Source organism: Carcharodon carcharias, chromosome 33 (genome assembly GCF_017639515.1).
Source record: "Carcharodon carcharias isolate sCarCar2 chromosome 33, sCarCar2.pri, whole genome shotgun sequence".
NCBI lineage: Eukaryota > Metazoa > Chordata > Chondrichthyes > Lamniformes > Lamnidae > Carcharodon > Carcharodon carcharias.
Window position 1 is genome coordinate 10032287 of NC_054499.1, and position 27201 is coordinate 10059487.

The 27201-nt window shown below is 52.3% G+C and overlaps 1 protein-coding gene across 2 annotated transcripts in view; it reads left to right on the forward strand.

The window, feature by feature from the left end:
- Positions 1 to 9905: 9905 nt before the first annotated feature.
- The window catches only part of LOC121272389 (arrestin red cell), a 141577-nt gene continuing 124281 nt past the window's right edge, over positions 9906 to 27201 (forward strand). The window contains exon 1 of one of the 2 annotated variants that reach the window (XM_041179059.1): positions 9906 to 10286. Coding sequence is in view for 1 of the 2 variants with exons in the window: in XM_041179057.1 (XP_041034991.1) it covers positions 10264 to 10286 (23 nt within the window). In the remaining variant the exon portion in view is untranslated. The remainder of the gene's footprint in view (positions 10287 to 27201) is intronic. The other variant, XM_041179057.1, reaches the window with a different exon arrangement.

The following is a 27201-nucleotide window of genomic DNA, read 5'->3' on the forward strand; positions in this document are numbered from 1 at the left end:
CGCCAACCTCCACCCCTGCTCACCTTTCTCGCTGCCCACCCACCCACCTCCCAAAACCCTTCACAACCAATGGAAGTGTTCTCAAAGCAAAAACACAGAAAATGCTGGGGGGAAGAAAAAGCTCAGCAGGTCTGACAGCATCTGTGGAGAGAGAGAGAGAGAGAAAAAAACAAAGTTAACGCTTCAAGATCCTTCTTCAGAGCTGAGGTGCTTTTAAGATGCTGCCGCTGTTGTAGCGGCAGCCACACTGCGCACAGCAAGCTCCCACAATCAGCAAGGGAGCAACGACCGTGATGTGGTTGAGGGATAAGTACTGGCCAGAACATGGGCCTTTTTCTCCTTTGTCATAGCGGCAACTTTGAGAGGGGCCTGAAACACCCCAACAGTGCGGCACTCCCTCGGTGCTGCACTAAGGGTGCCAGTCTAGGCTTTGTGTTCAGATACCAGTTTCCCCTTCCAACTGCTTAACACTCTGCAGAACAGGCAGAGAGGGCCTTGGTTTAGAGTGACAGGGAGGGGCGCCCCATGAAGGTAATGCTGCAGGAATGCATAGATGGACTTCCAAAGAGCACTTGAGAAAGATATCTCACCACAGTAAAGAGAAGCACATTTCTAAAGGGATGGTAACTTGAGTACCAAAGTGGCTGAGGGATAGGAAGCAGAAGGTAGCGGCAAACACATGTGGCGAACACATGTATTTCTGACTGGAAGCGGCATGCAGTAGAGTTCCCTAGGGGTCAGTAGCAGACCATCACATTTCTTGTTCTACATAAATGAATGTTGATGGAATGCTGCTTTTCAGTGCTGATCTGATGCCAGGTACACAGGCCGTGCACCCCTGTGATTGGCTGATTGAGTCGAGCAACTTCTTCCTTTACAAAAACAGAATTACCTGGAAAAACTCAGCAGGTCTGGCAGCATCGGTGGAGAAGAAAAGAGTTGACGTTTCGAGTCCTCATGACCCTTCGACAGAACTTGAGTTCGAGTCCAAGAAAGAGTTGAAATATAAGCTGGTTTAAGGTGTGTGTGTGGGGGGTGGAGAGATAGAGAGAGAGAGAGAGAGGTGGAGGGGGGGATGTGGTTGTAGGGACAAACAAACGGTGATAGAAGCAGATCATCAAAAGAGGTAAACGACAATAGTACAATAGAACACATAGGTGTTAAAGTTCAAGTTGGTGATATTATCTAAACGAATGTGCTAATTAAGAATGGATGGTAGGGCACTCAAGGTATAGCTCTAGTGGGGTTTTTTTTTATATAATGGAAATAGGTGGGAAAAGGAAAATCTTTATAATTTATTGGAAAAAAAAAGGAAGGGGGAAACAGAAAGGGGGTGGGGATGGGGGAGGGAGCTCACGACCTAAAGTTGTTGAATTCAATATTCAGTCTGGAAGGCTGTAAAGTCCCTAGTCGGAAGATGAGGTGTTGTTCCTCCAGTTTGCGTTGGGCTTCACTGGAACAATGCAGCAAGCCAAGGACAGACATGTGGGCAAGAGAGCAGGGTGGAGTGTTAAAATGGCAAGCGACAGGGAGGTTTGGGTCATTCTTGCGGACAGACCGCAGGTGTTCTGCAAAGCGGTCGCCCAGTTTACGTTTGGTCTCTCCAATGTAGAGGAGACCACATTGGGAGCAACGAATGCAGTAGACTAAGTTGGGGGAAATGCAAGTGAAATGCTGCTTCACTTGAAAGGAGTGTTTGGGCCCTTGGACGGTGAGGAGAGAGGAAGTGAAGGGGCAGGTGTTGCATCTTTTGCGTGGGCATGGGGTGGTGCCATAGGAGGGGGTTGAGGAGTAGGGGGTGATGGAGGAGTGGACCAGGGTGTCCCGGAGGGAGCGATCCCTACGGAATGCCGATAAGTGGGGTGAAGGGAAGATGTGTTTGGTGGTGGCATCATGCTGGAGTTGGCGGAAATGGCGGAGGATGATCCTTTGAATGCGGAGGCTGGTGGGGTGATAAGTGAGGACAAGGGGGACCCTATCATGTTTCTGGGAGGGAGGAGAAGGCGTGAGGGCGGATGTGCGGGAGATGGGCCGGACACGGTTGAGGGCCCTGTCAACGACCGTGGGTGGAAAACCTCGGTTAAAGAAGAAGGAGGACATGTCAAAGGAACTGTTTTTGAATGTAGCATCATCGGAACAGATGCAACGGAGGCGAAGGAACTGAGAGAATGGGATGGAGTCCTTACAGGAAGCGGGGTGTGAGGAGCTGTAGTCGAGATAGCTGTGGGAGTCGGTGGGTTCGTAATGGATATTGGTAGACAGTCTATCACCAGAGTTTGAGACAGAGAGGTCAAGGAAGGGAAGGGAAGTGTCAGAGATGGACCACGTGAAAATGATGGAGGGGTGGAGGTTGGAAGCAAAATTAATAAATTTTTCCAAGTCCTGACGAGAGCATGAAGCGGCACCGAAGTAATCATCGATGTACCGGAGAAAGAGTTGTGGAAGGGGGCCGGAGTAGGACTGGAACAAGGAATGTTCCACATACCCCATAAAGAGACAGGCATAGCTGGGGCCCATGCGGGTACCCATAGCCACACCTTTTACTTGGAGGAAGTGAGAGGAGTTGAAGGAGAAATTGTTCAGCGTGAGAACGAGTTCAGCCAGATGGAGGAGAGTAGTGGTGGTTGGAGATTGTTCAGGCCTCTGTTCGAGGAAGAAGCTAAGGGCCCTCAGACCATCCTGGTGGGGGATGGAGGTGTAGAGGGATTGGACGTCCATGGTGAAGAGGAAGCGGTTGGGGCCAGGGAACTGGAAATTGTTGATGTGACGTAAGGTGTCAGAGGAATCACGGATGTAGGTGGGAAGGGACTGGACAAGGGGAGAGAGAAAGGAGTCAAGATAACGAGAAATGAGTTCTGTGGGGCAGGAGCAAGCTGAGACGATCGGTCTACCGGGGCAGTTCTGTTTGTGGATTTTGGGTAGGAGATAGAAGCGGGCCATCCGGGGTTGGGCGACTATCAGGTTGGAAGCTGTGGGAGGAAGATCCCCAGAGGAGATGAGGTCAGTGACAGTCCTGGAAACAATGGCTTGATGTTCAGTGGTGGGGTCATGGTCCTGGGAGAGGTAGGAGGAAGTGTCTGCGAGTTGACGCTCAGCCTCCACGAAGTAGAGGTCAGTGCGCCAGACAACAACAGCACCACCCTTGTCAGCGGGTTTGATGACAACGTCAGGGTTGGACCTGAGAGAATGGAGTGCAGTAAGTTCAGAGAGAGACAGGTTAGAATGGGTGAGAGGAGCAGAGAAATTGAGACGACTAATGTCGCGCCGACAGTTCTCAATGAAAAGATCGAGAGAAGGTAAGAATCCAGAGGGAGGGGTCCAGGTGGAGGGAGAATATTGCAGATGGATAAAAGGATCCGTTGAACTGGGAGAGGACTCCTGCCCAAAGAAGTGAGCCCAGAGACGAAGACGGCGGAAGAAGAGTTCAGTATCATGCCGAGCCCGAAATTCATTGAGGTGAGGGCGTAAGGGTATGAAACTAAGTCCTTTGCTGAGCACTGAACGTTCAGCATCGGAGAGGGGAAGGTCAGGGGGTATAGTGAATACACGGCTGGGGCTGGGATTGGAAGATGGGGTGGGGACGGAGGGACAGGCAGGGGTGGAGGGTCCTAGATGGGTGTTGGTGTCGATGAGTTGTTGGAGCTTGCGTTCCTTAGCACTTGAGAGAAAGAGAAAAAGTTTCTTGTTGAGGCGTCGGATGAGCCGAAGGATAAAATGAAACTGGGGGCACGCGCAGCTTTGAAAAAGGGTATGGCGTGCTGCTGGAGGGAGAGGTTGAGTGTGTTCATATGGCGGCGCATGGCACTGAGTGTGGTTTTCAGAATGTTCTTCCTTTAGTTGTTTGTAATAGGCCCGTACTTTGAAAACCCAAATCAGAATGCCTACTGTTAGGTGCGATTCCGTGATTGGACAGCACTCACTGAATAATCCTGAGTGCGCCAATTGCTACACTAACAACCAATTTAAGATAATCATTCAAGTTCGTAACATAACCCGTTCACGCTCGCTAGACGAGACATTCATTCAAACACAGGGATCCATTCTCTGTAAACAAAAATAATATATTCAAGCTTTGTGCCTTTCTTTGAATTACCCGGGAGTTGGGAGCCTATAGCTCTGCGTTGCTTTCTCCATGGCAATGCCTTGGCCAATCAGAAGACCTGTCAACCAATCAGCACCCTTTTCTCCTGTAGTATAAATTGTTGTGATCATTTGAAATTTGGCATTCTTGCATTTGTCCTGATGAGTGCCACATGTAAAGCTTCGACAACATGTCTTTTTTCTGCAAGATTCAAGTTCCGTACTCCCAAGTGACTGTTTATATAAATGACTTGAATTTGGGTATAGCAAGGACAATCCTGAAATGATATTAAATGTGACAACATAGTGAACATTGAGCATAAGAGTGACAGAGTTCAGTAGGACATAGAGCGGTGAAATGGGCAGAAGCAAGGCAGATATGGTTTATATCAGTTAAGTTTTTAAATATTTGTTTATGGGATGTGGACATCACTGGCAAGGCCAGCATTTGTTGCCCATCCCTAATTGTCCCTCAATTACTAAAATCTCTGTGCATTGGTTTTGGCTTCACCTATTGGCTTGGATCCTATTATCACCAGCTTGGGGACAAAACATTAATTCAAAGCCTTGCCTGCCCTCTCTGGTGGATATAAAAGATCTCTCAGCCACTAATTCAAAGAAGAATAGGGGAGTTCTAGGTAGCATCCACCCATGTGGTAATCAAATCTGCTTAATTCATCTAAATTGTCATTTATGGGAACTTGCTTCATCAATCTACAAAATCAACATTAAGATCACCATCTGTTAGATGTGACTCCACCATTGGACAGCACTCAGTGAATGATGCATATGCAGTGGCCTGTTCTCTGCAAACAAGAGAATTATGTTCAAGCCTTGCACCTTTTTGAAGTACCCAGGAGTTTGGGGAGCCTGCAGCTTTCTTTGTGGCAATGCCTTGGCCAATCAGAGTTGACTTGCCCACCAATCAGCATCCTTTCCTCCTGTAGCGTAAACTGTTGCGATCGTTTGAAATTTGGAATTCTTCCATTTGCCCTGATGAGTGCAAGACGAAAATCTTCAGCAACTTGTCTCTCCTTTCAGCAATATTCAAAGATTATTAAAGGGTTGGATAGGATAGTCACGGAGAAATTGTCTCTTCTGGAGTCTGTCAATTTCAGAGAGCGGCCAATAAATCCATTCGCTAATTCCGGGGCAGTTTCCTTAGCCAGAGGGTGGGGAGAATGTGGAACTTGCTACCACATGGAGCGTTTGAGCTGCACATTTAAGGGGAAGCTGGATAAACGCATGAGGGGGAAAGGAATAGAAGGACATGCTGATTGGGGCTAGATCTAGAGGTGAGGAGAGAACACTCGGGCGGAACATAAACTCCAGTGTTGACCTGTTCGTCCGAATGGCGTGTTTCTGTGCTGTCACCTGGGGGAAGCTGGTGATGTAGTGGTCATGTCACTGGACTAGTAGCCCAGAGGATTACTCCAGGCTAATAGTCTGGGGGACACGGGTTCAAATCCCACCACGTCAACCGGTGGAATTTAAATTCAATTAACAAATCTGAAGTTGGAATCTAGTCTCGGTGATGCTGACCATGACAGCTACCATCGATTGTTGTAAAAAAAACCCATCTGGTTCACTAATGTCCCTTCAGGGGAGGAAATCTGCCATTCTTACCCAGTCTGGCCTACATGTGACTCCAGACCCACAGCAATGGGGTAAACCCCTCAGTGCCCTCTGAAATGGCCTCGTAGTAGGGGAGGGGTAACAAAATGCCAGCCCTGCCAGTGATGCCTACATCCCACGAAAGAATATATTAAAAATTCTAAGTAATATTCCTCTGGAGTACAATGGCGTGAAACTCCTTGGGGGCATCCTGAGGAGGATGTGTAAGTCACCATATAAATGCAAGTCTTATTCCCTCCCTGCGTTCAAATTTCCGTTCGTAGTGAGAGATGTGTTGCACGGAGAACAGCACACGAGCCCGGAGAGCACTGGAAAGAGATGACAGTAAAGATTTAAATACTTGTTTCTCTTTCTCACTCTTTTGAGGATATAATTGCCAAGATGTCGGGCTGCCTGCCAAGAGGCCAAGGTTAACCTGGAGAGTGAGCCGTGCCAAGCAGTTTGACTGTGGGGTGCTTCGTGGCTGATCTCATTTGGACCCTCGTCGCGTGCCTGGATAGTAACCAAGACAGAAAATTCTGCACGATTTCTCCCTGGCCTGTCTTTCTAACAATTTGAGAAGTGTGTAAGTGTTGAGAACAAAGCGTTGTATATTTACAAGAAGGAGTTAGATATAGCTCTTGGGGCGAAAGGGATCAAGGGGTATGGGGAGAAAGCAGGAGCAGGCTATTGAGTTGGATGATCAGCCATGATCAAAATGAATGGGGGAGCAGGCTCGAAGGGCCGAATGGCCTACTCCTGCTCCTAGTTTCTATGTTTCTAAACACAACAGCAGCAATTAAAACATTGCATTTATATAGTGCCTTCCATCTAATAAAATTCCTTGGCTGCCTCCCTCTCTTCCCTGGTATTGACGGGGCCAATGGGGCCTGGAGAAGGAACTTCAGGCATGACGGGCAAGGTTTGGAGACGCTCTGGGGCAGGTAGAAGGTGCAACTTCTACATTTAGACATAATATTGTCATCACCTTTGAATCCTAGAATGGTTACAGCACTGCTGGAGCCCATTCGGCCCATCGTGTCCATGCTGGCTCTCTGCAAGAGTAATTCAGCGAGTCCCGCTTTACCGCCAACCCCTGCCTTTCCACCCCCCACCTCCCCCCCCCACCCCCGCCGTAGCTCCGCATATTTTTCTTCCTCTCCAGATGATCATCCGATTCCCCCTTTTTTAAAATTCGTTCACGGGATGAGGGTGTCTCTGGCCAGGCCAGGAACATTATTGCCCTTCCCTAATTGCCCTTGTTCAGAGGGTGTTTTTTTTTAAAAGAGTCAACCACATTGCTGTGGGTCTGGAGTCACATGTAGGCCGAGACCAGGTAAGGGGACGGCAGATTTCCTTCCCTAAAGGACATTAGTGAACCAGATGGGTTTTCACAACAATTGACAATGGAGCAGACTTTAATTTCAAATTTTTTATCGAATTCAAATTTCACCATCTGCTGTGGTGGGATTTGAACCCAGGTCTCCCAGGCTCTATACCCTGGGTCTCTTGAATACCAGTCTAGTGACAATACCACTAGGTCACCACCTCCCCCTGAAAGCCTCAATGGAACCTGTCTCCACCACGCCCTCAGGTAGGGCATTCCAGATTCTAACCACTCGATGGGTGAAAAAAGATTTTCCTCCAGTCTCCGCTGGCTCTTTTCCCATTCACCTTAACCAGTGTCCTCTGGATCCCAATCCTTCCGCCAATGGGAACAGGTTCTCCCTACCTGCTCTGTCCAGACCCCTCATGATCTTGAACACATCGATCAAATCTCCTCTTGACCCTCTTCTACACTTACCAGAACAACCTCAGCTCCTCCAATCTAGCCACCTAACTGAAGTCTCCCATCCCTGGAACCATTCTTGCAATAGAATTAGTCAGGTTATCTCTGGGGTTTTGATTTATGTTAAGAATCTTTTTATTAATTGGACCACTTTTTAAATTATTTCGTGAGGCATGGGCATCGCTGGCTGGGCCAGCATGTATTTCCCATCCTTAAATGCCCCTTGAGAAGCTGGTGGTGAGCTGCCTTCTTGAACCGCTGCAGTCCATGCGGTGTAAGTACACCCACAGTGCTGTTAGGGAGGGAGTTCCAGGCTCTTGGCTTGGAGGAGAACTTCCAGGTGGTGGTGTTTCCCTTGTCTTTCTAGGTGGTAGAGGTCACAGGTTTGGAAGGTGTTGTCGAAGGAACCTTGGTGAGTTGCTGCAGTGTATCTTGTAGATGGTACACACACTGCTGCCACTGTGCGGTGGTGCAGGGAGTGAATGTTCAAGGTGGTGGATGGGGTGCCAATCAAATGGGCAGCTGTGTACTGGTTGGTGACAAGCTTCTGGAATATTATTGGAGCTGCACTTATCCGGGCAAGTGGGGAGTACTCCATCCTTGACTTGTGCCTTGTACATGGTGGATAGGCTTTGGGGAGTCAGGAGGTGAGTTACCTTCCACAGAATTCCCAGCCCCTGACCTGCTCTTGCAGCCACAGTGTTTATATGGTTAGTCCAGTTTAGTTGCAAGTCAATATAACCTCCAGAATGTTGATACAGGGTAATTCAGTGATGGTGATGCCATTGAATGTCATGGGAAATGGGTAGATTCTCTCTTGTTGGAGATGGACATTGCCTGACACTTGTGTTACTTGCCATTTATCATCCTAATTCAGGTCTTTTTAGCATATGGACATGGACTGCTTAAGTGTAACAGTTTAGAGGGAACTTTACTCTGTATCTAACCTCGTGCTGTACCTGTTCTGGGAGTGTTTGATGGGGACAGTGTAGAGAGAGCTTTACTCTGTATCTAACCCCGTGCTGTACCTGTCCTGGGAGTGTTTGATGGGGTCAGTGTAGAGGGAGATTTACTCTGTATCTAACCCTGTGCTGTACCTGTCCTGGGAGTGTTTGATGGGGTCAGTGTAGAGGGAGATTTACTCTGTATCTAACCCCGTGCTGTACCTGTCCTGGGAGTGTTTGATGGGACAGTGTAGAGGGAGCTTTACTCTGTATCTAACCCCGTGCTGTCCCTGTCCTGGGAGTGTTTGATGGGGACAGTGTAGAGGGAGTTTACTCTGTATCTAACCCCGTGCTGTACCTGTCCTGGGAGTGTTTGATGGGGACAGTGTAGGGGGAGCTTTACTCTGTATCTAACCCCGTGCTGTACCTGTCCTGGGAGTGTTTGATGGGGTCAGTGTAGAGGGAGATTTACTCTGTATCTAACCCGGTGCTGTACCTGTCCTGGGAGTGTTTGATGGGGTCACTGTAGAGGGAGCTTTACTCTGTATCTAACCCCGTGCTGTACCTGTCCTGGGAGTGTTTGATGGGGTCAGTGTAGAGGGAGATTTACTCTGTATCTAACCCGGTGCTGTACCTGTCCTGGGAGTGTTTGATGGGGTCACTGTAGAGGGAGCTTTACTCTGTATCTAACCCCGTGCTGTACCTGTCCTGGGAGTGTTTGATGGGGACAGTGTAGAGGGAGATTTACTCTGTATCTAACTCCGTGCTGTACCTGTCCTGGGAGTGTTTGATGGGGACAGTGTAGAGGGAGATTTACTCTGTATCTAACCCCGTGCTGTACCTGTCCTGGGAGTGTTTGATGGGGACAGTGTAGAGGGAGCTTTACTCTGTATCTAACTCCGTGCTGTACCTGTCCTGGGAGTGTTTGATGGGGACAGTGTAGAGGGAGCTTTACTCTGTATCTAACACCGTGCTGGGCCTGTCCTGGGAGTGTTTGATGGGGACAGTGTAGAGAGAGATTTACTCTCTATCTAACCCCGTGCTGTACCTGTCCTGGGAGTGTTTGATGGGGACAGTGTAGAGAGAGCTTTACTCTCTATCTAACCCATACTGAGAGTGAGAACTCTGGTCACCCCAAAAGTGAAAGGAGGAGGAGATGTGGGTGGGGGTGAACATGTCCATTTACCTGCATTGCCATAAACATAAGGCAGCCCCCCCCACCCTTCTCTCTCTCTCCCCCTCTCCTCGTGAAAGGCATTGCTGCAGACAGGGAGCAGTGCAGCAGGCTGCTGACGTCAGAGGGGCGGGGCCAGGGAGTGGGCGGTGGCAGGGCGAGAGAGAGAGAGAGAGAAGAACGCGCGGCGGGCCCCCACGTGACGCGCGGCGCGGCGATTGGCCGGCCGGGCGGGGCGGCTGTCAATCAGGGCCGGGGGCGGGCTCTGATTGGCCGCTGAGGGCGGCGGCTGTCAATCAAAGGCCGGGGTCGTTGTCGGAGGAGGAGGAGGAGGAGGAGAAGGGGGGAGGGGGGGAGGGTGTTTTCCGGCGCCTGGGCTCGAGCGCCCTGGATACATTGTAACGTTCGGGGGTTCCGCTCTGTCTGGGTTTCTCCTGGGTCAAAGCAGCCGCCTCCCTCTCTGAACAACGTGTGGGAGAGAGAAGATCCAACTCCATGTCCATCAAACCCCCTTGAACCACCACCACCAACCTCCCCCCCTCCTCCTCCTCCTCCTCCTCCTCCAAACAACCAGAAAAAAAATCCTAATTGTGCAACCTTTCCCTCCCTCTCAGGACTGCACACTGGAGAATTCACCTTGGTAAGGGGGGGGAAACAGAAGCATGGGGGACAAGTCTGGCACAAGGTAGGTGCAATTTCCACCCTCTCTCAATTTTACATTGTTTTTTAAAAATCTTCAAAAATAATATGTTCATCTCCTCTGCAGAGTGTATCTCCTCCCACCAGTCAGCCCACCTCTTTACTTAAAGGGAGACTGTTTTCCCTCCAACCTCCCTCCCCTCCCCATCCCATTTATGTTGTTTCAGGTCCACATACCTACTTCTTGAACAAAAAAAAAAATGCCCTTATTCCTGTTATTCTTGCTCCTGCTGCTCTCCCTTTTAACCCCCTCCCCTCCCCTCCCAAGCAGGATGGTTCAATTTGGTGGTGCACACTCTCAATTAAAGCCATCAGTGTTGCTCTGCCCAGGCTATGTTTGTTAGTGTTGCACTTGGTGTTTGACTTTCCTTATTCTGTTCTGTTCTGGGAGCCAAATGACTTGCTAGCAACCCCCTTTTCCGCCCCCCCCCCCCCCCCCAAAGCCCACATCTTGCCCCCTTTATCCTTTCCCCTTTGTGCCATTTGACTTTGGCAGGCATCACGCCGGTGTCTGATTCGATTGCCTGGCTCCCCCCTCCACCTTCTTTCCTTTATTTTCTTGGCGTGGCCGGGTCCGCTTGTCACAACGGATGGGTCACTGGGCTGCTTCTTGTGAGCTCTTTCACTTCCCCAGCCTGCAGGGCAGGCACAGGCCTAGGAAGGCGCGACCACAAACGTTCAGCCTCTTGCTCGGGTTGGAGCTCATGAAAACTTGGTGGTTGTATTTAACGCTGCCCGCCCCGGTGCCTGCATCGTTTGCCTTTGGGTAACTGTAACCGTGAACCGTTTTCTCCAGTGGGCAAACGCAGAAGCTTCCGGTAGCCTGTTAAGATCGGGGGAGAAGTGTGTCCTGAACTGCACCAAGTCCCATTTCCCCCTATCAACCAGCAACCCCCCCCCCACCCCCCACTCTCACCCCCCCTCCCCCTCCCTCACCCCCACCCTCCACTCTCTCTCACCCCCCTCCCTCCTCACCCCCCCCCCCCCCCCCCACTCTCACCCCCCTCCCCCTCCCTCACCCCCACCCCCACCCCCCACTCTCACCCCCCTCCCCCCCACTCTCACCCCCCACCCCCACTCTCACCCCCCTCCCCCACTCTCACCCCCCTCCCCCTCCCTCACCCCCACCCCCCACTCTCACCCCCCCCCCCCCTCCCTCACCCCCCTCCCTCACCCCCCTCCCCCCCCCTCACCCCCCACCTCCCACCCCCTCCCTCCCCCCCCCACCCCCCACTCTCACCCCCCCCCCACCCTCCACTCTCACCCCCCTCCCCCCACTCTCACCCCCCACTCTCACCCCCCTCCCTCCCCCCCCCACCCCCCACTCTCACCCCCCCCTCCCCCTCCTCACCCCCACCCTCCACTCTCACCCCCCTCCCCCCTCCTCACCCCCACCCCCCACTCTCACCCCCCTCCCTCCCCCCCCACCCCCCACTCCACTCTCACCCCCCTCCCTCCCCCCCCCACTCTCACCCCCACTCTCACCCCCCTCCTCACCCCCCTCCCTCACCCCCCACTCCCCACCCCCCCTCCCCCCTCCCCACCCCCCTCCCTCACCCCCCCACCCCCCACTCTCACCCCCCTCCCCCCTCCCTCACCCCCCTCCCCCCTCCCTCCCCCCCCCCACCCCCCACTCTCACCCCCCTCCCCCCCTCCTCACCCCCACCCCCCACTCTCACCCCCCTCCCCCCTCCTCACCCCCACCCCCCACTCTCACCCCCCTCCCCCCTCCCTCCCCCCCCCCACCCCCCACTCTCACCCCCCTCCCCCCTCCCTCACCCCCCTCCCTCACCCCCCACTCTCACCCCCCTCCCCCTCCCCCCCCCCACCCCCCACTCTCACCCCCCTCCCCCCTCCCTCACCCCCCACTCTCACCCCCCTCCCCCCTCCCTCACCCCCCACCCTCACCCCCACCCCCCACTCTCACCCCCCCTCCCTCACCCCCACTCTCACCCCCCTCCCTCACCCCCACCCCCCACTCTCACCCCCCCTCCCTCACCCCCACTCTCACCCCCCTCCCTCCCCCCCCCCACTCCCCACTCTCACCCCCCTCCCCCCTCCCTCACCCCCACCCTCCACTCTCACCCCCCTCCCCCCTCCCTCACCCCCCTCCCTCCACTCTCACCCCCCTCCCCCCTCCCTCACCCCCACCCTCCACTCTCACCCCCCCTCCCCCTCCCTCACCCCCCTCCCTCACCCCCCACTCTCACCCCCCTCCCCCCTCCCTCACCCCCCACCCTCGCACTCTCACCCCCCTCCCCCCTCCTCACCCCCACCCTCCACTCTCACCCCCCTCCCCCCCTCCCTCACTCCCCACCCTCCACTCTCACCCCCTCCCCCCTCCCTCACCCCCCTCCCTCACCCCCCACTCTCACCCCCCCCCCCCTCCCTCAACCCCCACCCCCCACTCTCACCCCCTCCCCCCTCCCCCCTCCCTCACCCCCACCCCCCACTCTCACCCCCCTCCCCCCTCCTCACCCCCACCCCCCACTCTCACCCCCCTCCCTCCTCCCTCACCCTCCACTCTCACCCCCCCTCCCCCCTCCCTCACCCCCCTCCCTCACCCCCCTCCCTCACCCCCCTCCCTCACCCCCCTCCCTCACCCCCCTCCCTCACCCCCCCCCCACCCCCCACTCTCACCCCCCCTCCCCCCTCCCTCACCCCCACCCTCACCCCCCCCCCCCTCCCTCACCCCCCCCCACCCCCCCACTCTCACCCCCCTCCCCCCTCCCTCACCCCCACCCTCACCCCCACACCCCTCCCTCACCCCCTCCCCCCTCGCTCACCCCCACCCCCCACTCATCACCCCCCCCTCCCTCACCCCCACCCTCACCCCCCTCCCCCCTCCCTCACCCCCTCCCTCACCCCCCTCCCCCCTCCCTCACCCCCCCTCCCTCACCCCCCCCCCCCACTCTCACCCCCCCTCCCCCCTCCCTCACCCCCCTCCCCCCCCTCCCCCCTCCCTCACCCCCCTCCCTCACCCCCACCCCCCACTCTCACCCCCCTCCCCCCACTCTCACCCCCCTCCCCCCTCCCTCACCCCCACCCCCCACTCTCACCATCCTCACCCCCCCCTCCCCCCCTCCCCTCCCTCGCCCCCCCCTCTCACCCCCCCCCCTCACCCCCCTCAACCCCCCCCCCCCCCGCCGCCCGGATTTTAATCGCTCCCCTGTGGGCCGGCTGTGTCTCCGGGGACTCCCTCCCTGAACCTCTCTCCCTCCCTGTGAGAGGCTCCCACAAAGCCCAGCCTCCCTTCCCTGTTTGCCCACGCTTTTGACCATCTGACCCGATCCCCCTCCCTCCCTCCCTCCCTCCTCCTCCTCCCTCCCTCCCTCCTCCTCCCTCCCTCCCTCCCTCCTCCTCCTGCCTCCCTCCTCCTCCCTCCCTCCCTCCCTCCTCCTCCCTCCCTCCCTCCCTCCTCCCTCCCTCCCTCCCCCTCCCTCCCTCCCCCCTCCCTCCCTCCTCCTCCTCCTTCCCTCCCTCCCTCCTCCTCCTTCCCTCCCTCCCTCCCTCCTCCTCCTTCCCTCCCTCCCTCCCTCCTCCTCCTTCCCTCCCTCCCTCCCTCCCTCCTTCCCTCCCTCCCTCCCTCCTCCTCCTCCTCCTCCTCCTCCGCCTCCGCCCCTTGTCGGCCTCAGCTCAGTAGATCATGTTCCCTCACGCTTCGGGTTCAGGACCCACTCCAGGAGCTCAGTGCAGAAACCCAAGACTTGGCAACTCCCGGTGCGGTGCTGAGGGAGTGCAGCGCTGCCGGAGGTGCCGTCCTTTTGCAGGAGGCATTTAAACCGAGCCGTTCTGCCTGGCTGCTCGGGCGGATGTAGAAGGTCCCATGGGCCCTATTTCGGAGAAAAGCTGGGGGCGAGTTCTCTGTGGTGCCCCGGTCAATCTTTATACCCCAGTCATATGTCTCAAAAGCAGATCAATCTGGTCATGATCCCAGATTGTTTGTGGAGTTTGCCGTGCGCAATAGTAGCTGCTACGGCTCCTACATTACAGCAGTCATTGCGCTTCAAGAGCTACTTCATTGGTTGTAAAGCACTTGGTAATGTCCGGTGGTCGTGAAAGGCACTATAGCAATGCAAGTTATTTCCGAAGCGCCTGTAGGTGCTTTTTGTGAAAGGTATCAAACAAAAAAAAATTGACGCTGAGAGACACGAGAGATTGAGATGCATGATCAAAAGCCGAGCTTGAAAGGCGAGGTTTTAAGGAGTGTCTCAACGGAAGAAAGAGAGGTGGCGAGGTTTAGGGAGGGAGGTGAGCGTGCTGGATGTAAGGCAATGCCGTGGTTGTGTCACTGGATTACCAAAGCGGAACCCTGAACTAATAATCCAGGAGAGTTTAAAATCTTACCATGGGAATTTGTGCAAGAATGCCAAACTTCAAACCATCACAACAATTTATACTGCAGGAGAAAAGGGCTGCTGATTGGTTGGCCACTCAACTCTGATTGGCCGAGGTGTTACCATGGTGAAAACAATGGGGGACCATGGGCTCCCCAAGTTCCGGGATATTTTTTAAAAAGCGCAAGGCTCGAATGTATTCCTTTTGTTTGCGGAGTACGGGTCCCTGTGTATGAATGTACGTTGCCTCTAGCAAGTGTAAATGAGCCACTTAATCAATTTGACTGATTATCTTAACTTGGTTGATACTGTAGCGATTAGCGCACTCAGGGTTGTTCAGCAAGTGGCGTCCAATAGCGGAATCGCATCCAACGGTAGACTTTGGGGTTTGCTTTGGGTTTTGCAAGCGTGGGCTGGGTGAGTACAACCTGTACTCTGCCTATTACGAGCAGGGAAGGAACGTACGCCGTTCAATTCGATCGGCCAATCGTTTGGAATGTACGGCCCATGTACCTGGCATGGCAATGGAACTATTAGAACTGCCACGATCTTGGGGCAGCCAGGGATGGGGTGCCAGCCTTGCTAGTGGCACCCACATCCCTGGAATGAATTTATTTAAAAAAATATTTTTTTACAACACGTGTGTACATGTCCCTACAAGTATATGAATATGTGCTCTTGGTCGTGCTGCTGTGGAATGAGGCCAGGTATTTTGTAGTAGAACGCCTTTCCCTGGCTATGGGGTTTGAAGAAGATGAGTCTTGCTGCGCTATAGGGTAGGAAGGAGGGAGAGGCGGGCACAAGAAGGACATCTCCTGGCAGTGTGCCTCAGCCAGTGGCATGACAGTGGTGCAGCGAGATGCCAGTCACCTTGGCTGTAGCCTACATGTGACGACATGAGAGGAGAGAGGATCGAGTCGAGATTTATTTAACAAGAGGGCATGCAAAACGATGAGGGGGGGGTGGTGGGGTGGTCTTGGTAGGGGGAGAGGGGTGGAGAAACTTGTTTCCGCTACCTGGAGGGTTAGTAACCAGAGGACAAGAGCCAGTGATGACTGATGAGAATTTCCTTTACCCAGCGAGTTGGTGTGACCTGAAACTGGAAGGGCAGTGGAAACAGATTCAAGAAGAATTTTCAAAAAGGGGCGGGGAGAGTTTACAGTGCGAGGTGGTGTGGGATTAATTGGACAGCTCTTTCCAAGGGCATGATGGGCTGACTGGCCTAAGATAAGGCCAAGAAAATGGAAGAATGATGGCTGCTTTCCTATTTTTTTGTTTTAAGGAAGGGGAAGTTGGAACTTTTTTGCTGTTTCTGATAAGGGAACTTCCCCCATCCCAACCCAATCACCCCATCCCCAACCCAATTAAAACGCAGCGCAGCCCTATTGAGGGGGTCTCGTGGAGGTGCTGGCTCTTTAACGCGGCCCAACAGGTCGAGTGCCAACCTGCAAATCCTTCCATCGCCCGCGTCTAAGTCGGAGCCTCTAAGCCATCAAGGCCCAGAGCTCCAGGCTGCAACACGTAGGTAGAAAGCGCATCTTGGCACGGCGAACCCGGACTCTTGTCACGCCACCACCACCACCACCACCGCCGCCTCTTGAACCTATGGTTCCTGCTCTTTGTCTGCTGGGCGTGAGGGTTCTGTCGTGACCTGAGTTTGGGTGGCCGACCTGCTTCAAGTGGTTTGCACGAAGTGAGGTGGACCTCCCGATACAAATTGTTCTGCCTCCCTCTCTTTTTCTCTTTTGTTATTTAAAAAAAAAGACACGTGATCACAAAAGGGGAAGTGTCGCAATCCTAGAAGTCAGGGACTGCCTCCTGAGGCTTGGAGTTTGCTGGGGTGTCTGAAAGTAAGTGGCTCTATGTAGAACAATCCAGTCAGCCCCATCTCCCACCCCCCACTCTATTCCCCCGCGAGTTTGTTCCCCTCGAGCGCCCATCCAATTTCCTTTTGAAATCATTCATCATCTCCGCTTACCCCCTCCCCACCTACTCGTGGGTCCAGGTCGTTACCACTTGCTGCGTAAAAATATTCTTCCTCGCATCACCACCACCCCCCCCTGCATCTCTTGCCCAAAATCTTAACCTGTGTCCCGCTGATCCTTGTGTCGTCAGCTAATGAGATTAGCTTTTCTATACCGGCAGATTAGTATCCTTGGCTCAACAATCTTCAGCTGCTTCATCAATAACCTTCCCTCGACCATAAGGTCAAAAGTGAGGATGTTTGTTGCACAATGTTCAGCACCATTCGCTCCCCCTCCACTAGTGAAGCAGTCCATGTCCAAATGCAGCAAAACCTGGATGATATTCAGGTTTGCGCTGATAAGTGGCAAGCACCATTCATGCCACACCAGTGCCCGGCAATGACCATCTCCAACAAGAGAGAATCTAACCATCTCTCCATGACGTTCAATGGCATTGCCATCGCTGAATCCTCCACTATCAACATCCTGGGGGCTACCATCGACCAAAAACTGAGCTGGACCAGCCATCTAGAAACATAGGAACATTGGACTTAGGAGCAGGAAAAGGCCTTTCAGTCCTTTGAGCTTGCTGCGCCGGTCAATAAGATCATGGCTGATCTGGTTGTGTCTAATTAGCCTACACGATTAGGTCAGAAGCTGGGAATCCTGTGGCGATTAACTATAACTAACTCATCTCCTGATTCGCAAGCCTGACCCACCATCGACAAGGCACAAGTCAGCAGTGTGATGAAATACCCTCCATTTGATTGGATGAGTGCAACACTGAAGCTCGACACCACCCAAGACCAAGCAGCCTGTTTGATCAGCACCCCATCCACCAACATAAACGTTCCCTCCATCACTGATGCACAGTGACATCAGTGTGTACCATCTACAAATTGCATTGCAGGAACTCGCCAAAGCTCCTTCAACAGCACCTGCCAAATCCATAACCTTTACCATCTAGAAGGACAAGGGCTGCAGACACCATAGAACCATAGAAAAGTTACTGCACAGAAGGAGGCCATTCAGCCCATCTTGTCCATGCCAGCCCGAGGACACCCAGGTGCCCTTTCTAATCCCACCTTCCTGCACCCGGCCCATAGCCCTGCAGCTTACAGCACTTGAGGTGCAGATCCAGGTACTTTTTAAAAGAGTTTAGAGTTTCTGCCTCAACCACCAACTTGGGCAGCGAATTCCAGACACCCACTATCCTCTGTGTAAAAAAAGTTCCTCCTCATGTCCCCCCTACACCTTCTGTCACTTATCTTGAATATATGTCCCCAGGTTCTAGAATTCTCCACCAAGGGAAACAATTTTATCCTGTCCACTCTATCTATTCCCCTCATAATTTTGTACACCTCAATCGAGTCAACTCTCAGCCTTCTTTGTTCTAAGGAACATAACCCCAACCTATCCAATCTCTCCTCGTAGCTACACTTTTCTAACCCTGGCAACATTCTTGTAAACCTCCTCTGCACTCTCCCCAGAGCTATTATGTCCTTCCTGTAATGTAGTGACCAGAACTGCACACAATACTCCAGTTGTGGCCTCACCAGTGTTTTGTACAATTCCAACATTATATCTTTACTCTGATATTCTATACCTCTGCCAGTGAAGGAGAGCATTCCATAAGCCTTCTTTACAACCTCATCTACTTGAACTGCTGCCTTCAGGGACCTCTGTACTTGTACGCCAAGATCTCTCACTTCATCTACCCCACTTAGGATATTCCCATTTATTGTGTAATCCCTGTAACTGTTTGACCTCGCTAAATGTATGACCTCACACTTCTCTATGTTAAAATCCATCTGCCATTTTACCGCCCACTCCACCAACCCATCTATATCGTACACATGGGAACACCACCACCAGGAAGTTCCCCTGCAAGCCCACTCACCATCCCGACTTGGAAACATATTGGCCGTTCCTTCACTGTCGCTGGGTCAAAATCCCAGAACTCCCTCCCTAACAGCACTGTGGGTGTACCTACACCACATGGACTGCAGCGGTTCAAGAAGGTAGCAGCTCACCACCACCTTCTCAAGGGGCAATTAGGGATGGGCAATAAATACTGGCCCAGCCAGCGATGCCCTCACCGCGTGAAAGAGAACTTAAAAAAAAAAACTTTCAGAATCCTGTTGCCGCTATCTAATCTCCCCTCGACCTCACTGGCTTCAAGGAGAACTCCAAAGTGCTCAAAGTACTGTTGCGTGTCCGGTCACCATCTTGATGACGTCATTATTCCAAATGAAATCTGAAGATGTTTTATCTTTGTAATGTTCGTTTTTTTTTGCGTGTATTGGGCATAAACACAATTGGAAAAGACCCAAAACAAGTAGTCAGTGTGGGAGGGGGTAATACTGTTCCAAACCAGTGCACGCACAGGGATACAGAAATGCTTCTGTCGTAAGCCTCAGTGACAGGAATAAGGATTTGAGGGTCAATCTGCGCAGCTCGCTGTCGTTTTTACAGGGTTGGCCTGGCCCGAACAAATAAGAGGAAAACTTGCATTTATGTAGCGCCTTTCATGAACATCAGCCACCCCGGAGCGCTTCATAGCCGATGGAGCACTTTTTGGAAGTGTAGTCACTCTCGTAATGTAGGTAACACGGCAGTCAATTTGTACACCGCAAGATCTCCCTGCTACCCCACACCCCCACACACACACGCACACCGATGGGTTGACGATCAGGTGAATTGTTCTTGTGATGTTGATCAAGGGATAAATATTGGCCCCAGGACCTCCAACTCCCCCCTGTTGTCCTTTGAATTGCTGGCCATGTGATCTTTCTCAGCCACCTGAGAGGGCAGGCGGGCCTCGGTTCAATGTTCCATCCGAGAGACCGTGCCTCCGACAGGGCAGCATTCCCTTGGTATTGACGTTGGGAGTGTGTCAGCTGGGACTTTTGCACACAGGCCTCTGGAGTGGGACTTGGAACCCAGAGCCTTCTGATTTAAGAGGCAAGCGTGCTTCCCGGTGAAACACGACTAGCGCAGGGACTCGGGGACTCTGACCCAGGCTGGTAGAAGGATTATGGAGTTAATTGTCGTGGAAGCAAATGGAAATATTCCCTGATGCAATCTCCATGGTCGCCGCTCAGAGCCAACTTGCCAGCCAATCAGCACCCCTTTCCTCAAGCAGCATTAAACTATCGGCCCCTTTGAAATTTGGCATTTTTGCATCTGTCCTATGGAGTGCGTTAAGCGCTTTAACCCCCCTGGTGAAATGTTAGCGTTCCTACGTTGCAATAGTGACTTGCACTTCTCCGAAAGTACTTATTTGCCTGCCGAGCAGTCCTGAGGCTCACAAGAGGTGCTACACGAATGCAGCTCCAGCCCGGCAGTCTGTGGAAAGGGAAGGAGTTTAATTTGTTTTTGCTGTTTTGCCCATGTTCCGAAGCTGCCTTTTTACCTTCCCGTCCCCTGGTGGAGTAGCGGGTTTCACCGTCACCGTCAGCGTCTGAATCCGAGGTGTGTTTACCTTCGTTTCAGAGCAAAGCCTTGGGTGGGACTTTTTTTTATTTTGGGACCCTGTGCCCGATTTTTAATAACGAATTAACGATGGAAAATAAGGAAATGGTGGATGAACTGAACTGAACAGACATTTGGCAACTGTCTTCGCTGTATAGAGGATACAAATAACATCCCAGAAATAATTGTGGATCAGGAGGTTCAAGGGAAAGTGGAATTTATAACCATTACAATCTCCAGGGAAGGGGTACTCAGGAAGTTATTAGAACTGGAAGTCGACAAGTCCCCTGGTCCTGATAGACTTCATCCTAGGCTCATAAAAGAACTGGCAGCTGAAATAGTAGATGCATTGGTTTTAATTTTACCAAAATCCCTAGATTCTGGAAAGGTTCTATTTTTTTAAATAGCGCATCTAATTCCTCTATTCATGATAGAAGGGACACAGAAAGCAGGAAGCTGCGGGCCAGTTAGCTTAACATCTTTCATGGGGAAATTGCTGAGATCTAATATTTAAATGGTTATAGCAGGGCACTTAGAAAAATTGCAACACAGTCGGGCAGAGTCAACATGGCTTTGTGAAAGGGAAGTCGTGTTTGACTAATTTACTGGAGCCCATGAGGAAGTGGCAAGCAAGGAAGTGAATAAAGGGGAACCCTGTGCATCTGCTGCACTTAGATTTCCAGAAGGCATTTGACAAGGTGCCACATCAAAGGTTAGGTGCACAAAATAAGAGCTCACGGTGCACAGGAGGTAACATATTAGCATGGATAGAGGATTAATTAGCTACCAGGAAACAGAGAGTAGGTATAAATGGGTCATTTGTAACAGATGTAACAGAGATTAGTGCTGGGGCCTCAACTATTTACAATTTATATCATTTAAATTGGATGGTGTATGACTGTGGGTCACTAGCAAATTTAGGTAGGTAAAGTAAGTTGTGAAGAGAATTCTGCAGAGGCACATAGGTTAAGTGAGCAAGCAAAAAATGTGGCAGCCTGGAGAGTATAATGTGAACTTGCCCTCTTTGTCAGGAAGAACAGAAAAGCAGCTCGTTATTTAAATGGCGAGAGATTGCAGAACTCTGGTACCTGGAGGGACCTGGGCGTCCTGGTACATGAATCATAAAATTTGACGTGGCCTACGCCGGGTCCTAATTGGTTAGCTCGCGTGATTCTCGAGGGCACAGCTCAAGACGGCAGACCTTGTGTTTGCGCAACCTCCTGATGCTGTGTGTGTGTGTTTTTGTTTTCTTTAAGTAGCTGTAAAGTGCTTTTTGTATGTTTTATTAGGCTCTCTGGGGGGGTGGGTGTTGCGCGCCCCTCCTTTTCCTGGGTTGGGTATCTTGCCAAGTCCAGCCACAGCGTCACTTTTATGATGCTATTCGGCCCATCGGGTCCATGCTAGCTCTCCGTAGACCAATCCGGGTCAGTCCCTCCCCCTCCAACGCTATTAGGGCACAGCAATGATTGGGAATGCAAATGGAGTGTTGTCATTGCAAGGGGAATGGAATATATACAGAGGGATGTTTTGCTACAGTTATATCGGGCATTGGTGAGACCACATCTGGAGCACTGTGTACAGTTTTGGTCTCCTTACTCCAGGAATGATATAAATACGCCCGAAGCGGCTCAGAGGAGATTCACTTGATGACGCCCGGGATGGTTCCATAGAAACTAGGAGCAGGAGCAGGCCATTCGGCCCTTCGAGCCTGCTCTGCCATTCATTATGATCATGGCTGATCATCCAACTCAATAGCCTGCTCCCGCTTTCTCCCCCATCTTTGGGGGAAGGGGGAGGGGGGCGGGGGGAGGCTTATCTTAAGAGGAAAGGTTGGACAGGCTGGCCCTGCATCCTCTGGAGTTCAGAAGAAGGAGAGGTGACTTTATTGAAACGTATAAGACCCCGAGGGGACTTGACAAGTTGGATGTCGAGAGGATGTTTCCCCTTGTGGGAGAGACTGGACCTCGGAGGGGACACAGTTTTGAAAATAAAGGGTCTACTGTTTAAAACGGGGATGAGAAGCATTATTTTTTCTTTTGAAGGCCATGAATCTACCCCCCCCCCCCACCCCCACTCCCCCTGCAGGGAGCAGTGGAGGCTGGGCCATTGAACGTTTTTAAGGCCGGGGTAGATAGATTCTTGACTAACACGGTTGCGGGGGGTCGGGGGGTGGGGAGGTGTTGGTGGTGGGTAGGTAGAATGTGGAATTGAGTTGAGGCCACAGTCTGATCAGCCCCGACCTTGTTGAATGGCAGCGCAGGCTCGAGGGGCCGAAGGGCCTACGCCGGGTCCTAATTGGTTAGCTCGCGTGATTCTCGAGGGCCCAGCTGAAGACGGCAGACCCTGTGTTGGCGCAACCTCCTGATTCTGTGTGTGTGTGTGTTTTTATTTTCTTTAAACAGCTGTAATGCGCTTTTTGTACGTTTTATTAGGCTCTCTTGGTGGGGTTGGGGGGGGGCGGTGGTGGGGGGGGTGGAGTGTTGCATCCCCCTCCTTTTCCTGGGTTAGTTATCTTGCCAAGTCAAGCCACAGCGTCACTTTTATGATGCTATTCGGCCCATCGAGTCCACGCTAGCTCTCCGTAGACCAATCCGGTCAGTCCCTTTTTCCCCCCGCCCCCCCACCCTCCGCTGCCCTTGCTTCAATTGCCCCACCCCATTTCCTTTTGAAACCATTCACTGTCTCTGCTTCCACCACCCTAGTAGGCAGCAAGTTCCAGGGCATTTTCCACCTGCTTCCCCCCCCCATCCCCCCCACCACCGACCCCTGTATCTCTCGCTCCAAACTTTAAATCCACGTCCCTTGGTCCTTGTACCATTCACTATCAGGACAGGCTTTCTTTGTCTACCTTATCCAAAACCATCCCTGTGCGCACCCACGTCAGATCTCCCCTCCAAAGAGAGCAGCCGCGCTCATAATGAATGGCGGAGCAGGCTGGAAGGGCCGAATGGCCTGCTCCTGCTCCTAGTTTCTATGGAACCATCCCGGGCGTCATCAAGTGAATCTCCTCTGAGCCGCTTCGGGCGTATTTATATCATTCCTGGAGTAAGGAGACCAAAACTGTACACAGTGCTCCAGATGTGGTCTCACCAATGTGCGAACGGACCCAGTGATTGCAGCGTGCTGTTTGGCTGTGGGGTGCATCACAGTCTTCCCTTGATTTCTGCCGCAAGGGCGAAGCTTCCTGGTAGCAGCCGGTGAGTGGCGGTAGAATATTCAGCTTCATCGGTCCTTCTCACCTCCCCAGCCCTCTCCCTTCTTCAACCACCCCCCCCCACCCCCGTAACAACCAGGGGTTATGGGGCAAGTTTTAGCACCGCCCTCACACTGCACTACCTGAGTTTCTGGTATCTCGAGTCATTCTTGTGGCGCTCGTAGAGGAGATGTACCAGAATGGAACCCGGGGACGAGAAGCTCTTGTTGCGCGGAGAGACCTAAGAAGCTGGAATTATTCTTCTCAGAGCAGAGGCGATTTAATGAGAGTGGCCTAAGTTGGACAGAGAGGAAACCGGGGCGGGGGGAAAAACTGGCAGAAGGGCCCATGACCTGAGGACACCGAATAAAGGTCAGGGAGGAGATGAGATGACATTTTGTCTTGTGTTGAGTTACGTGACCCAAAACTCCTTTGAGCCTGCTTGTCGCTTTCAAAAGGGAAGTGGACATATCGCGGACCTTGCTTTTAGGCTCGGTGTTTAACTTCGAGTAGGCGGTCTCCTTCCTCGGCCAATCAGCACAGCGGGCCACAGGACCTGAGAGTGTGCTGTTTCTCAGGCCCGAGACCCCCTCACCCAGCTCGGCCTGACCCGAGAGAGGCCTAAGCGGGTGGACGGTAGGTTGAATTCCCAGCCAAGGTCACAGCGGCTGGGATGAACAAGATACTCTTTCCCGCCTGTGAAAAATCACCGGAAAGTTAATTCTTCCCGAGGTGAGCTCATTCCCCAACGGCCCTTGAGGGCAGTTCAGACCCCTGTGGATCTGGAGTCGCACGTAGGCCAGATTTCCTTCCCTAAAGCGGCACGAGCGCATCAAAACCGAGACGAGCTTTCAGCTCCTGATTTCTTCTTTATCGTTTCGTTTGAATCGTTTCGGGCTCAAAATCCTGGAGCTCCCCCCCGCCCCCCGTAACAGCACGGTGGGTGTACCTACGCCACACGGGACTGCAGCGGCTCAAGAAGGCGGCTCACCGCCACCTTCTCGAGGGGCAGTTAGGGATGGGCAGTAAACTAGCCCGATGACGATGCCACCAGCCCATCGTTTGCCCTGCGTATGGAGTCACGTACAGACTCGGGCTTGCTAACCGCGGCCGGTGTTCCCTCGGGGCTCGTGACTTGGCTGGCGCGTGGCGAGGTTTTGCCGGAGGTTTTCAAAACGACAAAGGGTTCCGATAAGAGTGAGCGGCGAGACACTGCCTCCCAGCTCCCCCCCTCCCCCCCCAAGCCGCTGGAGACAAAGGCCACAGGTCTTCAGGCAGTTGGCGAAAGAACCGGGGAGCGATGAGAATTTCCCCGTTCATGCATTGAGCGGCTCCCGACACGTGAAAAGTGCGGCCCGGGAGTGGGGGTGGGGGGGGGAAGTTCGACAGGAACTTTTCAAAGGGGAGATGGATAAACACTTTCCGGGGCGGTGGAGGGAGGGAGGGAGGGTGTGGGGTTTGGGACCAGTTAGGCGGACGGGACTTCCTGGGCGGGGGTGGGGGTGGGGGGGGTGGCGTCGGGGGGGTGGCGTCTTGAGAAAGTTCTCATCCTGGAATAGACGGCGGGGAGGAAGTTTAAAATAATTTGAGAAAACTTTGCTATCTCTGCGTTGGTTTGGTTTGTGTTTTTAACCGCTGATGTAGGGATTTTTTTTTTCTTAAAAATTAAATACTAGCAAAATTAAATACTGGCCTTGGAAAGAGAGAGCTGGCTTTATTCAGTCAGTGGTCGAAAGATTGGTTTTCAGTGTTCCATGAAGACGTGTGATCTTCTGCATGTGCTGACCAAACGCCATTGCTTCCCACTCCCACCCAGTTTCATTACTGCTTCCCACATCTTGTAAAGCTTTGTCTTTGTTTCTATCTCCGTAGGGAAACTGTAAACTGAAATGATCACATCTACCGAATGAGCCCCGAATGAAGTAATTGCCAATACGATTCCACTTTTTGTAGCTCGCTCTTTAACACGAACGCAAATTACACATGAACAACAGGCAAATGATACTTCAAATGAAAAAGATAAATTGAACTTTTAATAGTTGTTACAAGCACCCGCATCACCCACCCCCCCCCCCCACCCCCAACAAATGTGGCACTACGTAGCTACTGTCCGACAACAGCTTTCATTCTCGAGTCTCGTCGGTATGATTATCATTAGCAAGGCACTGAACACACACTCCTTTGGGTCATGACAGTCCAGAAGGTGCAGCTTTCCAGAGTTCCATTTCAACCAACCAACTAACCTATAACACCCTGGTTTACTGTTTGGCTACTTCTGAGAAAACACCCAGCTCTTTAGCATCTCGAAGCTATTCACGCAGCTTTTCACGTTTTAGACCTTTTTAACCAGCTCTCATAGTACCTCCAAGAGCTCATGTCTTCTTGTCTGCCTTACAGAAAAAAAACTGAAATCTTTTTGAGAGCGATTTGTTTCTTCCCCTCACAAGAATTGTGTTTCTTTTTGTGCCTGCATATGTGCGCTAATCGTCTTTGCCCTCCAGCTCCTTTGCTTGAAGTTCTCCTTTGTGTCTGCAGCTCTCCTTTGTGACTACCAGCCAATGGCTTCTGTCTGTTGACTTCCTTACTGTTAGTACTGTTCCCAAGTCTAGGGTTGCCAGGTCACATGGACTATTTATTATTTCTTTGCAAAAAAAATTGCAATCGATCCCTTTACAATTGATGTAAAGTCCGTTTCAAATATTCTTAAAAACAATTGCAGATTCCACAGATGTGTTAAAGAAATGACTTTTTTTTCCTGTTACTGCTCAAACGTCGTCACATTCTTCAAGTGTTCAATTCCCCCTTTTAGCTTGGTTGGTTCATTAATCCTTCCACGGACCTCGTTGACGATTTATATTCTTTTCGGGAGGGCTGGGAGTTGGTGAGATGTCTGGGTCAAAACAAGGCCATCCACTCTCCCCTTTGGAAGGTTGGGGTGGGGCGGGGTGGTTTGTACAAGAACAGCGGGAGGATTGAGGAGAAAAATATTTCTGGAAAAGCTCTGTAACCCACCTTGTTCTCCCCCCCCCCCCCACCAAAGTAACTGAAGGCCTCCAAGATAGTTAGCCACTCCCACCCACTGACCTCAGGACACGTTCGTCCCTTGATTCAAAATAAGATTGTCACTTTGGTAGGGAAATCTCACCGAGAGCAGGGTAAGAACGTGGAACGTGATACCACGAGTTGAAGTGAATGGTGTCGTTGCGTTTAAGGGGAAGCTGGCTTAAACACATGCGGGAGGAGGATGTGGTGATGGGGTGAGGTGAAGAGTGGGAGGGGGGAGTGGCGGTAGGAGATTCGTGTGGAGCATAAAGGCCAGCATGGGATCAGATGGGCCGAATGGCCCCTTTTTTCCCTGCTGTAAAATTCTGCGCCACTTCCCTGATGACCCTTGCAACAGGAAAGGTTTTATTGTTTGACTTGCAAATCCCTCTCAGACGCACACCCACTGCGGCCTGTGCTGTTGATCATGCCTCTCCGCGTGGGGAGGCAGCTGTGGTGATGGAGCCGGTTCCTGTTCTGCCCTGGACATTGTCAGCCAAGCGACTCCCCCCACCCCCCAACCCCCAACCCCCACCACCCCCCAGCCCAGGGTTGGAAAGCGCCCCTGTGCAAACAGGAAACTTACAAACAGAATGGGGGGAGGGCCATTCAGCCTGCAGGGCCTGTGCCAGCCCTTTGCAAGGCCTATCTAATCAGTGCCACTTCCCCCCTCCCCCAACTTGCTGTTCACCCACAACCCAACACATTTTTTCTCGTCAAGTATTTATCCAAAGGTTTTTTTTCCCAAAAATATACCTCGTTCATAAAATTTGTATAAGTACCTTCCAAAATATTTTGAATTGGTCATCAGAGAGAGTGCAATAAAGCTAACCTTTTCTCCTTACCACGTGATTCACTCTGAGGTGCCTCAATACAATTGCAATAGATGTG